The 15,766-nt window shown below is 40.6% G+C and overlaps 2 protein-coding genes across 2 annotated transcripts in view; one reads left to right on the forward strand and one right to left on the reverse strand.

Moving 5' to 3' along the window:
* Positions 1-191: 191 nt before the first annotated feature.
* KBTBD3 (kelch repeat and BTB domain containing 3) overlaps positions 192-15,766 on the forward strand; it is a 52,802-nt gene continuing 37,227 nt past the window's right edge. Inside the window, exon 1 of the mRNA XM_061142998.1 lies at positions 192-321. The gene's annotated coding sequence lies outside the window, so the exon portion shown is untranslated. The remainder of the gene's footprint in view (positions 322-15,766) is intronic.
* LOC133064601 (coiled-coil domain-containing protein 115-like) lies at positions 10,674-13,534 on the reverse strand. Its single transcript, XM_061154910.1, has 4 exons — positions 13,477-13,534; positions 13,274-13,337; positions 13,021-13,162; positions 10,674-12,927 (listed from the first exon to the last, which is right to left on the reverse strand). Exons 1-4 carry the CDS (start codon positions 13,532-13,534, stop codon positions 12,277-12,279), a joined length of 915 nt encoding a protein of 304 aa, XP_061010893.1. The 3' UTR covers positions 10,674-12,276.

A 15,766-nucleotide genomic window follows, 5' to 3' on the forward strand; every position in this document is an offset into this window, starting at 1 on the left:
CTCGTGTGTGGGCGGGGCGCCGTGCGCGTCCGCGGGACGTGGCTCACCCGCGGCCCTCAATGCGCGTCACCCGCGCGGCCGCCGCCTCCTCGGGAGCGGAAGCCGAGGCCCTGCTCTGCGCTCTGCGTCCTCGGCGCTCTGCGGCAGCGCGTGACCGCGCGCGGGGCGGGGCCTCGGGGGCGCGAGGGGCGGGACGGAGGCGCGGCGCTTACCGGCCGGCGCTCAGACTTGAAGAGGCAGCGCGACAGCGGCGGGAGCCAATCGCAGCCAGGCCTCGGGAGCGAAGAGGCCGGGCTGGAGACTTCGGAGACCGCGGTGCAGGTGGGTGACCGTGGGGCGCCGGGGGAGCGTGGGGGGCCTGCCTCGTTCCCGGGCCAGGTCCGGCCCCGTCGTCCGCAGAGCGGAGGGCTCTCTGGCCTCGGCCGCCTGTGCCGCTCCTCGTGCGTCGTGGCGGGGGGCTTCCGTGACAGAGGGCGTCGCGCGGCGCCTCAGGAGTTGTTTCCCGGGCCCCGGGTTGCCTCCCCCAACACCCGACCCCGGAGGCCTGAGCGCCCCGATGCCCTTCCGGGCCTGTGCCCACCCCGGCCCTGAGCCCTGCCTCACTCCCGGAGCGGTGCGGCCCCCGCCTGAAGCCGAGGCTGGGGGCGAGCCGCGGAGCCGTGCCGAGGCCGTCCAGGGAGCCAGGGGCTGTTTTTGCGGTTGCCAAGCCCGGGCCGGAGCCCTGGGGAGAAAAGTGAGGATTCTGTTGTTGAGGCGCCGGTGTTTCCGTTGTTATTACGGGTCCTGGCTCTGAAAGCAACGGAACCAAGTTAAATAGTTTCAGGAGCCCCTCCTTCATAGTTGCTCTGCGCCTTTGCTCAGTTGTTTATGACCAAAAGATCTTGCGGGTTTGGGGCCAGGGAACAGTTGAGATCTATAGATGAATATAAATGCCCATCTTTGAGATAGATTAAATGCCACGCTGTGTGATTCAGCCAATTCCCTTCTTCCTTTGGCTGCCAGAGAGTATTAACTAAAGGCCGGTAGTTGTATTGAACAGTTACCTGCGGCTTACTTCCGTCTTCTTTAAGATGGGTTCTATTCTGTTTTCATTTATATTTGTTTCTGTTAACTTTTCGTGATAACACCCTCCAATCATCTGCAACTAAATGGGATCTTGAACACAAACACAAGTCCTCAAAGGGCTGTAAAATTAATTACTCGCTTCACATACCATTTTAGCTAATGCTAAAAACGTGTCAGGTGCTACAGTCTGGCAAAGAAGATGAAACGTATACAAAAAAACTACAGAAAGAGAAAATGTAAAGATATATAAAGTATGAAGTGCTGATACCCATACCAGCAATGACTGTAACTAGTTTCTCTACTTTTAACGTTATGTAGCTAAGCATCATATTAAAACTTTTCCATTCTTGTCTATTTGAACTGACTTTTACAATTTTGGTATATTTATGTTTCTGTTTTTAAACCACTCATGTTCATTATCTCACATGTTCTATGCAGTAATTTTTTTACTGATGCAGACACTGAGATGAGAAAGAGAATTTAGGGGATTACTTAAACTCAGATTTAGGAATTTATGGTCTACCCTTTTACTATTCGACTAAGCTCTGTGTATTCATTCTATAGAGCCTAATGTAGGCAGGTAATGTAGTGGTTATTTGTACTTGTTCCCTTAGAATATTCTCCGCAATTTCCATCATCACATTCCTTGTTTCTCTTTGTCATTCAGGTCTTACCTCAAATGTCATACCAAAGAGAATGTCTCCATGGAACATGTATAAAAAGCTCACTCTTCCCACTCTCTAACCCCCAGCCCTGAGCCTTACCTTAGCCAACACTGTTTATAGGTTTGTTTAATGTAATCCCCTTCCCCATCTACTTTTAAAATTCTTACTTGCCCTTGAAGGCTTAGCTCAAATCTAAAGGACTACCACAGCGTACTTAAAAAAAAAAAATACACACACACACACACATAGTCTATACAATTCGTTGGACAATTATTCTAGTACTATCTTATGACATCTCTTCTGTTGGCCTGAATTATTTATATGTGTGTTATCTTGCAAATTAGAATGTAAACTGCTCAAGGGGGATTTCCTGTGTATCTTGTCCTTTACAAATAGTTTACTTCAGCAAATGTTTTTGATGAACTTTTAATAGATTTTACGCTTCATAAGCTAATACTGATATTTATATTCTACCTTTACTTTCTTTACTTTTTTCTTAAAGACATATAAAGTGTGCAGTTAATAGCTTGCCTAATTATGTGCAATAAACCCAAAAATGTATTGCAGTATTTTTTACTGCATTGGTTATGAAAAAAAAGGACTAAAGCTTCTGAGAGCATTCATCTTGCCAGATCCTAATCTGTAGCTTCTTAGGATTATGAGAGACTTGTGTTCTATTTTCAGTTCTATCACCAGTTATCTTTGTGACTTTGGGTAAATCACATAACCTCTACCAAGTATCATTTTTAGTAGAAAAGTATCAAATGAAATCCATCTCTAAGATTTTTTAGGTAGTGTTCATTAGTTTTTTATTCTATTGCAAAATCTTGATTTGCCCCTATTCCTTTAATTCCTGTATCCGATCTGTCCCAAAGTTCTATTGGTTCTATTTCTAAAATAGAGCTAAAATCTATTTCTAGTCTCTAGTCTAAACCACCGTCATTTCTAACCTGAAATACTGATTAGTTTTCTCTCTTGTTCAGGAAAGGGAAACATTCTCTTCCTGTGTCTGTCCTCCATGACAAGCACTCCTGAACCAGTCTTCAGAGCTAAGTTTATAAGGCCATGCTCTTCAGCACAGTGCTATAGGCGTCTTTATTTAAGCTAAGAAGGAGAAAGGAAACCTGAAAAGTGTTGTGGCACAGAAAAGAAAGGGGAACTAGTTAACAGTGTGAACACTTCTGAGAGGTTATAAATGAGGGGAGAGAAGTTAGCATTTGACTGCAAGTTGAAAGTGTGGTGACATTGACATGAACAGTTTATTTTCATTTTTATTTGTATTATTTATTTGTTTTATTGACTTATAGGTGGCTTACAGTGTTTCGAGTATACAGCCAAATGATTACGTTTTATATATATGTATATGTACGTATATAAATGAGACTGAATATAGTGCCCTGTGCTATACAGTAGGTCCTTGTTTATTTTATATATGTAGTGTGTATCCTTTAATTCCCAGGTCTCAGTTTATCTCTTGCCCTATTTCCCTTTTGGTAACCATCAGTTATTTTTCTATGTCTGTGAGCTTATTTCTGTTTTTTAAGTAAGTTTATTTGTATCATTTTTTAGATTCCACATAATAAGTGATATCATGATATTTATCTTTCTGTGTCTGATTTGTTTCACTTAGTGTGCTAATCTCTAGGTCCATCCATGTTGCTACAAATGGTATTATTTCATTCTTTTAAATGGCTGAGATATATTGCATTTATATATATATATATATATATATATATATATATATATATATATATATCACATCTTCTTTATCCGTTTCATATGCTGGTGGACATTTAGGTTGCTTCCTTGTCTTGACTATTGTTAATAGTGCTGCTGTGAACATAGGGTGCATGTATCTTCTAATTAGACTTTTTTTCTTGAATATATGCTCAGGAGTGGGATTACTTGATCATGTGGTAATTCCGTTTTGTTTTTAAGAAGCCTTCATACTGTTCTTCGTAGTGGCTGTACCAGTTTATATTGCTACCAACAGTGTAGGCGAGTTCCCTTTTCTCCACACGCTCTGTAGCATTTATTTGTAGATTTTTTTGATGATGGCCATTCTGACTCATGTAAGGTGGTACCTCATTGTAGTTTTGATTTGCATTTTTCTTATAATGAATGACGTTAAACATCTTATTATGTGCCTGTTGGCCATCTGTGTGTCTTTGGAGAAATGTCTGTTTAGGTCTTCTGTCTATTTTATGATTAGCTTGTTATTTTTGATATTGTATAAACTGTATATTTTGGAAATTAAGACTTTGTTGATTGCACTGTTTGCAAATATTTTCTCCCATTCTGTAGGTTGTCTTTTTGTTTTGTTGATTTCTTTTTCTGTGCAACAGATGTTAAGTTTAATTAGGTCCTATTTGTTTATTTTTGCTTTTGTTTCCAATATTCTGGGGGAGGGATACAAAAAATGTTGCTAGGATTTATGTCAAAGAGTTTGTTTTCCTCTAGGAATTTTATAATATTGGGTTTTGCAGTTAGGTCTTTAATTCATTTTGAATTTTTTTTTTTTTTTTTTTTTGGTATTTGTGTTAAAGAATATTCTAATTTTATTCTTTTACCTGTAATTGTCCACTATTCTTAGCAGCTCTTATTGAAGAGACTATCTTCTCTGTGGTGTTGTAATTGATCGACTTTAAGTGTGTGGATTTACTTCTGGGCTTTCTGACCTTTTGCATTGATCTGTATGTGTGTTTTTTGTGCCAGTACAATACTGTTTTGATTATTCTAGCTTTGTATAGGCTGAAGTCAGGGAGCATGATTCCTCCAGCTCCATTCTTCTTTCTTAAGATTGTTTTGGCTATTTAGGGTCTTTTGTTTTCCATACAAATTAAAAAACTTTTTGGTTCAGTGACATGAGCAATGTTAATAGAGTGAAAGAGAAGAACCTGATTGTAGTGGGTTGAGATAATAACTGGTTGCAAAGTTACTGCAGACAGTTCTTTAAAGAATTTTTTCTGGGGATAAAAGAATAGGATGATAGCTAGCAGAGAGTGCAAGGTCAAAGGATAGATTTTTGTTTGATGTTTGTTTAAATATGGGAGATAGTAAAACTTGTGTACTGATAGAAAATGTTCATAGAGTGGGAGAAATTGTGGATGTATGAGTTTTCACCACTCAGAAGTGTACTTCACAGTGGAGGACCTTGTCTTTAGTATTTTTGACTCTGTGTCCAATCTCTGGCATAGTGCTTGCTACAGTAATAGTTACTTCATAAATTTTCTAATATTTGTTGAATAAATGAATGACTTAGACTCTATTTATCTTAACTTCTTTCAATTCATTCTTTACATATCAGCCAGATGGATTATTTAAAAAAAAAAAAAAAATCGGATTCTGTCCCTGTCTAGTTCAGTCTTCCATAAATCCAGTAGGAAGTCAAGAAACACCTGAAGAAACAGGCAAATTTGGCCTTGGAGTACAGAATGAAGCAGGGCAAAGGCTAATAGACTTTTGCCAAGAGAATGCACTGGTCATAGCAAACACCCTCTTCCAACAACACAAGAAAAGACTCTACACATGGACATCACCAGATGGTCAACACTGAAATCAGATTGATTATATTTTTTGCAGCCAAAGATGGAGAAGCTCTATAGAGTCAGCAAAAACAAGACTGGGAGCTGACTGTGGCTCAGATCGTGAATTCCTTATTGCCAAATTCAGACTTAAATTGAAGAAAGTAGGGAAAACCACTAGACCATTCAGGTATGACCTCAATTAAATCCCTTATGATTATACAGTGGAAGTGATAAATAGATTTAAGGGGCTAGATCTGATAGAGTGCCTGATGAACTATGGATGGAGGTTTGTGACGTTGTACAGGAGACAGAGATCAAGACCATCCCCAAGAAAAAGAAATGCAAAAAAGCAAAATGACTGTCTGAGGCCATACAAATAGCTGTGAAAAGAAGAGAATAAAAAAGCAAAGGAGAAAAAGAAAAATATACCCATTTGAATGCAGAGTTCCAAAGAACAGCAAGGAGAGATAAGAAAGCCTTCCTCAGCGATCAGTGCAAAGAAATAGAGGAAAACAATAGAATGGGAAAGACTAGAGATCTCTTCAAGAAAATTAGAGATACCAAGGGAACATTTCATGCAAAGATGGGCTTAATAAAGGACAGCAATGGTATGGACCTAACAGAAGCAGAAGATATTAAGAAGAGGTGACAAGAATACACAGAAGAACTGTACAAAAAAGATCTTCACAACCCAGATGATCACAATGGTGTGATCACTCACATAGAGCCAGACATCCTGGAATATGAAGTCAAGTGGGTCTTAGGAAGCATCACTACGAACAAAGCTAGTGGAGGTGATGGAATTCCAGTTGAGCTATTTCAAATCCTGAAAGATGATGCTGTGAAAGTGCTGCACTCAATGTGCCAGCAAATTTGGAAAACAGCAGTGTCCACAGGACTGGAAAAGGTCAGTTTTCATTGCAATCCCAAAGAATGCTCATATTACTGCACAATTGCACTCATCTCACATGCTAGGAAAGTAATTCTCAAAATTCTCCAAGCCAGGCTTCAGCAATATGTGAACCGTGAACTTCCAGATGTTCAAGCTGGATTTAGAAAAGGCAGAGGAACTAGAGATCAAATTGCCAACATCCGCTGGATCATTGAAAAAGCAAGAGAGTTCCAGAAAAACATCTATTTCTGCTTTATTGACTATGCAAAACCTTTGACTGTGGATCACAACAAACTCTGAAAAATTCTTCAAGACATGGGAATACCAGACCACCTGACCTGCCTCTTGAGAAACCTGTGTGCAGGTCAGGAAGCAACAGTTAGAACTGAACATGGAACAACAGACTGGTTCCAAATAGGGAAAGGAGTACGTCAAGGCTGTATATTGTCACTCTGCTTATTTGTATGCAGAGTACATCATGAGAAACTCTAGCCTGGATGAAGCACAAGCTGGAATCCAGATTGCCAGAAGAAATATCAACTCAGATTTACAAATGACACGACTCTTATGGCAGAAAGTGAAGAAGAACTAAAGAGCCTCTTGATGAAATTGAAAGAGGAGAGTGAAAAAGTTGGCTTAAAGCTCAGCATTCAGAAAACTAAGATCATGGCATCTGGTTCCATCACTTCATAGCAAATAGATGGGGAAACGGTGGCAAACTTTATTTTCTTGGAGCTCCAAAAATCACTGCAGATGGTGACTGCAGCCATGAAATTAAAAGACGCTTGCTCCTTGGAAGAAAAGCTCTGACCAACCTAGACAGCGTATTGAAAAGCAGAGATATTCCTTTGCCAACAAAGGTCCGTCTAGTCAAGGCTATGGTTTTTCCAGTAGTCATGTATGGATGTGAGAGTTGGACTATAAAGAAAGCTGAGTGCCGAAGAACTGATGCTTTTGAACTGTGGTGTTGGAGGAGACTCGAGAGTCCCTTGGACTGCAAGGAGATCCAACCAGTCCATCCTAAGGGAGATCAGTCGTGAGTGTTCTTTGGAAGGACTGATGTTGAAGCTGAAACTCCAGTACTTTGGCCTTCTGATGTGAAGAGCTGACTCATTGGAAAAGACCCTGATGCTGGGAAAGATTGAAGGCAGATGGAGAAGGGGATGACAGAGGATGAGATGGTTGGATGGCATTACTGAGTCAAGGGAGATGAATTTGAGTAAACTCCGGGAGTTGGTGATGGACAGGGAGGCCTGGCATGCTGCAGTCCATGGGGTGCAATGAGTCAGACACAATTGAGCAACATAACTGAAATCCAGCTGCACTTAGAATAAAATTCCAATTCCTTGCGTCTTACAAGATCCTGCATGAGGTAGCACCAGCCTTCTGTAGGCCTATCTCTCCAGCATTCATGCTCTCATTAACTATCCTCTAGCAATGCTGGCCTTCGTTCATATTCTAAAACTGAAGCCCTTTCCCATTTTAGGGCTTAATACATAATTTTTCTCACCACCCCTTACCTTCTTATCTTTCAGGTGTTAACTTATGACACCAGCTCAGGAAGGCTCTCCCTGAAATTATAGCGGATTGAAAGCATGTTCGCTGGAGCCAGACTTTCTGGGTTTATAGCCTGTCTCCCTGTTTACTTGCTATCCATTATTATTTTCAAGATTTTGTTTCGAGACACTGTTAAACCATTCTTCACATTTTAATTCACATATGTAGGTGATGACAAATATGTCATGACTTCTGCCTGACAAAAGTGACTATAAGATATATTTCAATTTCAGGTAGTCCTCATATTCTCTGGGTCTATAAAATAGAGATAATAGTGTATCTATTTTATAGTAGTTGTTTTGGAGATTAAAGAGTATGTAAAGATGTAGTTACAGAGTCTGGCACAGAGTAAGGTTATGTAAGTTTTCGCTGTTACCATTGCATTATCTGCAATTGAATACCACCCACTGTTCATTTTTATTTTCATTTTCCAGTTGTTTCTTCACAGTATTTATTATAATTTATAATTTGTCAGTCTTCTTTTCTGTATACTAAACATCAGGAAAGCAGCGATCATGTCTGCCTTTTTTCTCCTTGCTATCTCTAGTGTATAATTCAGTACCTGGCATATAGTTAGCACTCTGTAATAAATATTGAAATAGAATAGCTAGAAATATCAGTGACCAAACTTCTATCAGTGGGAGACTTAAATCAGAGCCTGCTTTAGTCATAGCACAGCTTTAGTTTAATATTCCCCTTCTGTCAATTTGCATATGTTCCTTCATTGTTACTTAGTATCAAAGGCTTGGTTATTAGGCTTGATGCCTGTACTTTTAGTGACTAAGTTTTTTTAAATCAAATTTTAATGGAAGAAATTAAAAGGAAAAAAACAAGTGAAATTTTGAAAATTGATTCAGTGTTTTCAGCAGGAAGGTGAAGAGAAAAATGCCATTTAACTGTGACACAGCTTTTCGTGACTTGGAAGTTTTCACTCTTATGGCAAGCCCTTTTAAAAAATAATCACATCAACCTTGTACACACGTTTTAAAAAGTAAGCAAAATTAATTTGCTGAGATACTCACATTCAGAGTCTAACGCTTCTATTCACCTTCAACTTAAAGTTGCAGTGTCCATGTTTTTCTATATAATATTGTTCTCTGTTATCAGGAGCATTAGTGATGTGTCATTTTTTAAACAAAGTCAGTGTCCATTTTTATCTTCAGAGTTTTCTTCCAAGGCTGATACACATCTTTCACATTTTGTTTCACATAACACATGTAATAACAAATATGTTATGACTGTTGTTTAAAGTGGTTATTAGATAATTTCTTTCAATTTCAGATGTGTTAAGTATGAAAAGTTGTGTCTTAAAATTAGTGAAATATGATACTGAATTTATAGAATATTTTGGAAAGAAAGAATTGCCTACGAATCTTTTACCCAGATTTAAGAATTGTTTAACATTTAATAATGTTTATTGCTAAGTATACATTATTATTGATTTTGACCATTAATATTTATATACCACTTGACAACATTAATATTAATGTCATTTAAGCATCACTGCAGTACAGTGTAATTTGGTGTGTTCACTTTGCAGTTAAGGGAGCCAGAGCCTTAAAGAGCATCAGTAGGGGTCACTAGTCAGTGATGGATCATCTGGGACCCTATTCCTTCACCTCTCAATCCCAGGTTGTTTGCCATTTGCAAAATACACTAGTATTAGTAATGAAAGTAAAAGTCACTCAGTCATGTCCGACTGTGATCCATGGACTGTAGCCCACCATTCTCTGTCCATGGAATTCTCCAGGCCAGGATACTCGAGGGGTAACTGTTCCCTTCTCCAGGGGATCTTCCCAACCCAGGGACTGAACCCAGGTCTCCCGCATTGCAGGTGGATTCAGGCTTCCCTGGTGGCTCAGTTGGTTAAAGAATCTGCCTGCAATGTGGGAGACCTGGCTTGGGAAGATCCCCTGGAGGAGGGCATGGCAACCCACTCCAGTATGCTGGCCTGGAGAATGCTTTTAGTGACTATCTTTGTATCAATAGAAATAAGAATGATGTTTTATAATTGGAGGATAATTGCTTTACAGTGTTGTGGTGGTCTCTGCCATACATCAGCTTGATGCGTCATAATTAGATATATATCCCCTTCCTCTTGAGCTGCCTTCACACCCCCTCCACCCCCATGTTCCACCCCTCTGGTTGTCACAGAGCACCAGGCTGGGCTCCCTGTGTTTTACAGCAGTTTCCTGCTAGTTACCTGTATGTGTTAATATACATTTTTTTTCTGTGACTTACATCACCCTGTGTAACAGGCCTTCATCCACCTCACTACTACTAACTCAAATTCCTTCCTTTTTATAGCTGAGTTTGGGCTTCCCTGGTGGCTCACCTGGTAATGATTCCACCTGCAATGCGGGAGACCTGGGTTCGATCCCTGGGTTGGGAAAATCCCCTGGAGAAGGGAAGGGCTACCCACTCCAGTATTCTGACCTGGAGAATTCCATGGACTGTATAGTCCATGGGGTCACAAAGAGTTGGACCTGACTGAGCAACTTTCACTCACTCACTCACTCATTCCATAGTATATATGTACTACAATTTATCCATTCATTTGTTGATGGACATCTAGATTGATTTCCGTGTCTTGGCCATTGTAAACAAGTGCTGTAGTGAACATTAGGGTGCATGTGTCTTTTTGAATTGTGGTTTTTTAAGGGTATATGCTTGGTATTGAGATTGCTGGGTCATATGGTATTTGTATTGCTAGTTTTTTAAGAAATTTCCATTCTGTTCTCCATAGTGGCTATACCACTTTACATCCCAGCAGTGCAGGAGGGTTCCCTTTCTCAGCATCCACTCCAGCATTTATTGTTTGTAGGTTTTTTGATGATTGCCATTGTGACCTGTGTGAGGTGATACCTCATTGTAGTTTTGATTTGCATTTCTCTGATAATGAGTGATGTGCGTCTTTTCATGTGCTTACTGGCCATGTATATGTCTTCTTTGGAGAAATGTCTGTTTAGGTCTTCTGCTTATTTTTGATTGGGCTATTTGTTTTTCTGATATTGAGGTGTATGAGCTGCTTATACAGTTTGGAGAATAATCCTTTGTCAGTTGCTTCATTTGCAAATATTTTCTCCCATTCCGAGGGTTGTTTTTTAATCTTGTATATTGTTTCCTTGCCTTGCAAAAGCTTTACAGTTTAATTAGGTCCCATTTGGAGCTTCTCTGGTGACTCAGTGTTGGGATGACCCAGAGGGATAGGATGGGGACGGAGGTGGGAGGGGGGTTCAGGATGGGGAACACATGTACACCCGTGGCTGATTCATGTCAGTGTTTGGCAAAACCACTACAATATTGTAAAGTAATTAGCCTCCAATTAAAATGAATAAATTTATATATTAAAAAAAAGAATCTGCAGGAGATGGCAAGAGTCATGAGTTCGATCTCTGGGTCAGGAAGATCAATTTGAGGAAGAAATGGCAACCCACTCCAGCATTCTTGCCTGGAGAATCCCACGGACAGAGGATTCTAGTGGGCTACAGCCCATCAGGTCACAAAGAGTCAGCCACACTGACACCACCAAGCGTTCATGCAGGTCCTATTTGTTTATTTTTGTTTTTATTTCCCTTACTTTAAGAGGTGGGTCAAGGAGGATCTTATGTCAAAACAGTTCTACCTGTGTTTTCCTCTAAGAGTTTTATAGTTGCTAGGCTAACATTTGAGTCTTTAACCCATTTCAAGTTTATTTTCGTGTATGGTGGTGGAAAGTATTCTTTTTTTTTTTTTTTAAACTGTTCTGTGCAGTTTAATGTAACGTGTTTTACAATAAAAAGCTTAAAAAAACACCACAGTAAGTAACGTTAAAACACAAAAACTGGGAAAAATACACCTCATATTATGAACAAAAAACTAACATCCCCCATAAGCACCTAGAAACTGCTAAAAATATCAACAAGCCCATAGAAAAATGAAGCCCGGACACAGAGTTTCTGGCCCCTCAACAAATTAAAAGATTCACACTTGAAAGGCAAAAACAGTTTTTTAAAAACCTGAATGGTCTCGAAAGAGTTCCCTTGAAAATCTAGGTCAGATCCTCTTTTACTTTCTGGCTTAAAACCTGCTAAGCATTCTGCATCTACTCAGGTATGTGTGTTTTTCTATCAGTTCAGAATCATTCTGTCCTGATCTGTGTAGCTATGTATGTTTTTTCCCCTCCATTAAAGTCAGTTTTAAGGATCTAGAGAAACTGAAGCACCTACTTCTTGTCCTTCCCTGCCACTTGCTGTGTAGTATTTCATCCAGTAATGAAAAACCACAGCTAATTGATGCGTGAGGTTGTTATTATTCAATGATGTGAACTAACCTACAACTTTGTGACTGCTCCACATGGATGTGTCCTGGAACAATGTAAGTTACAAGTGGTTTCACAGTAGTAACTCTGAACATTATGCAGTTTGCCTCTTCAGACTTCCCCACCTAACAAAGTTGGAAACATGCAGACCAGAGTATTAAGGAGCAGGAGTTAGTTGGGGTGGCGGGCAATCCGTGAAGGAGGAAGGCCTGATAAGGGAGCCACATCGAAGAACAGCTGTTCCCACTGCTCTGCTTCTGTGGGGACAGGTCAGGGAGCCCTGGGTTCTAGCTGCTTGAGTTTCTCCTGGAGTTCCTTGAGCTGGCTTCGACCCCAGTTGATGCGGCTCTGAAGACTGACCATGTCTGCTGCCAGCTGCAGACCCTCCCGGAACCTGGCTTGAGCTTGTCGCAGACTGTGAGGAACCAGGATTCCAAACCATTTCAAAGGGTTCTGGGGAGCTGGGGAGGAGTCTGGCTCTGGGGTCCTTAGCAGACCCTTGCGCCTGCGCAGAGCTGCCTCGCGGGACCCCACCTCCTCTGGAGTCTGGGTGCCGGCTCTCACCATCCAGAACTTCTGGAGTCCGTCCTGAGCCTCGCTGGTGCAGACGCGGACCTGGGGCTCCATGTGGGAGGCATACTGCAGGGGCCCTACTGACTTGGCACCCATGGCATAGCGCCCTTTGGAGAGCGAGAGCCAGCCCTCCTCCACCCGGGCGTTTAGCGCCTGCAGCTTCGCCTCCAGTTGCTCCAGGTCTCCGAGGAGCTGCAGGAGAAGAAAGTCCAGCTCGGCCCGCAGATCCCGACAAGCTATCTGCTTGGCTGAGTCGAGAGCCGGCTCCAGACAGGTCGCCCAGTGAGTGTCCGCCGTCCTAGCAGGACAGCCAACAGGCGTGAGAGGCCTGCCCTCTCGGGGGCGTTCCTAGTCGTGGGTGGATTGTGGCTGCCTGCTTTGCGCTTTTCAGGATCAGCGCCCTCAGAGCTGCGACCCTGGAAGTGATAACCTTCGGCAGACAAGCATCCGAAGGGGACCAGCCACCCGGACAGTCGGCAAGAGCTGTGGGTATCTCCGAATCACTTCTGGAAGAGGCCACGATTTAAATGCAGGGTTGTCGGAGTGGTGATGAAACGAGGCGTCCATTTTGAAGGAGGGGCGGCTTTAATTTCAGAATGGGCGGGTAGGCGATCATCTGGTCAATCGCTGTACAGCTTTTACAGCAGCTGGAGCCTACAGTTATGGTTATTTTAGGGGCTCCTCACCTTCAAACCGAACATTCATCTCCTCGCGGTAGGTAGTGAAGCCACGGGCTGTCGCCTTTATTAACTGCCGTTCTAAGCCGAAAGTATTCTTTTCATTGTTTTACATGTGGCTGTCCAGTTTTCCCAGCACTGCTTATTGAAGAGGCTGTCTTTTCTCCATTGTATAATCTCTTTTGTCAAAAATAAGGTGCCCATAGGTATGTGGGTTTACCTCTGGGCTTGCTTTCTTGTCCCGTTGGTTTGTATTTCTGTTTTTGTGCTGGTACCATACTCTTGATGACTATAACTTTGTAGTATAGTCTGAAGTCAGCCAGGTTTATTTCTCCAGCTCTGGTTTTCTTAAGATTGCTTTGGCTATTTAGGGGTCTTTTGTTTTTCCAAATCATGAATTTTTTTGTTCCAGTATTGTGAGAAATTTCATTGGTAGTTTGATAGGGATAACATTGAGTCTGGAGATTGCTTTGGGTAGTATAGTCATTTTCACAATATTGATTTTCCCAATTCAAGAACATGGTATATCACTCCATCTGTGTTGTCTTTGATTTCTTTTATTTGTATCTTATAGTTTTCTGCATACAGGTATTTTGTCTCTTTAGGCTGGTTTATTCCTAGCTATTTTATTCTTTTTGTTGCAATGGTGAATGGAATTGTTTCCTTAATTTCTGTTTCTGATTTTTCATTTTTAGTGTATAGAAATGTAAGGGATTTCTGTATATTAATTTTATATCCTCTGACTTTACTGTATTCATTGATTAGCTCTAGTAATTTTCTGGTGGCATCTTTATAGTGTTCTGTATATAGTATTATGTAATCTACGAACAGTGAGAATTTTACTTTTTCTTTTCCAATCTATGCTCCTTTTATTTCTCGTTCTTCTTTGACTACTATGGCTAGGACTTCTAAAACTATATTGAATAATAGTGTTAAGAATGAGCACCCTTAATCATGTTCCTGATCTTAAAACGTTTTCAGTTTTTCACCATTGAGAAGAATGTTTTTCTGTGGGTTACTTGTACATGACCTTTATTATGTTGAGGTATGTTCCTGTTCTACTTACGTTCTGGAGAATTTTTTTTATAATTACATTTATTTTAAATTGATTGATTGCTTTACATTATTGGTTTGATTTCTGTCATATCAACATGAATTAACCATAGGTGTACATATGTCTCTTCCCTCTTGAACCTTCCTCGCATCTCCCAACCTTTCCCACCCCTCTAGGTTACTACAGAGTCCCAGTGTTAGTTCTCTGAGTCATGCAGTAAATTCCCTTTGGCTGTCTGTTTTACATATGTTAGTGTATGTGCCTCCATGCTGCTCTCTTCCATTCATCTTGCCGTCTCCTTCTTTTCTCCTGCCCTTGTCCATAAATCTCTTCTCTGTGTGTTCTCCATTGCTGCTCTGCAAGTAGGTTCATAAGTACCATCTTTCTAGATTTCATATATATGCATTAATATATGATATTTGTTTTTCTTACTTCAGTCTGTGTAATAGGCTCTAGGTTCATCTACCTCATTAAAACTGACTCAGATGTGTTCCTTTTTATGGCTGAGTAGTATTCTTTTGTATATAGGTACCACAGCTTCTTGATCCATTCATCTGTCGATGGACATCTAGGTTGCTTCTGTGTCCTAGCTATCATAAATAGTGCTACAGTGAACATTGGGGTATATGTGTATTTTTCAGTTTTGGATTCCTTAGGGTATATGCCTAAAAGTGATATTGCTGGGTTATATGGTAGTTTTATTCCTGATTTTCTAAGGAATCTCCATACTGTCTTCCTCCATACTGGCTCTGTCAATTTATATTCCCAGTAGCAATACACGAGGGTTCCCTTTTCTCCACACCCACTCCAGCACTTGTTTGTGGACTTTTTGATGATGGCCATTTTGACTGGTGTGAGGTGATAGCTCATTATACTTTTGACTTACATTTCTCTAATAATGAGTGATTAGCCATCCATGTATTTTTGGAGAAATGTCTGTTTAGGTCTTTTGCCCACTTTTTGATTGGATTGTTTCTCTGGCCTTGAGTTGTATGAACTGTTTGTATATTTTGGAGATTAATCCTTTGTCAGTTGTTTCATTTGCTATTATTTTCTCCCATTCTGAGGGTTGTCTTTTCACCCTGTTGACAGTTTCCTTTGCTGTGCAAAAGCTTTTAGTTTGGTCCCACTTATTTATTTTTGTTTTTATTTCCATTATTCTAGGAGGTGGTTCATAGAGGATCTTGCTATGATTTATGTCGTACAGTGTTCTGCCTATGTTTGCTTCTAAGAGTTTTATAGTTTCTTTACTTTCTATAAAACTATAGTTTTATAGTTTACATTTAGTCTTTAATCCATTTCAAGTTTATCTTTGTATATGGTGTTAGGAAGTGTTCTAATTGCATTCTTCTACACATTGTTGTCCGGTTCTCCCAGCACCACTTATTGAAGAAACTATCTTTTTCCCCACTGTATATTCTTAACTCCTTTGTCAAAGATAAGGTGCCCCTAGGTG

Source organism: Dama dama, chromosome 1 (assembly GCF_033118175.1).
Source record: "Dama dama isolate Ldn47 chromosome 1, ASM3311817v1, whole genome shotgun sequence".
In the NCBI taxonomy this organism is placed as follows: domain Eukaryota; kingdom Metazoa; phylum Chordata; class Mammalia; order Artiodactyla; family Cervidae; genus Dama; species Dama dama.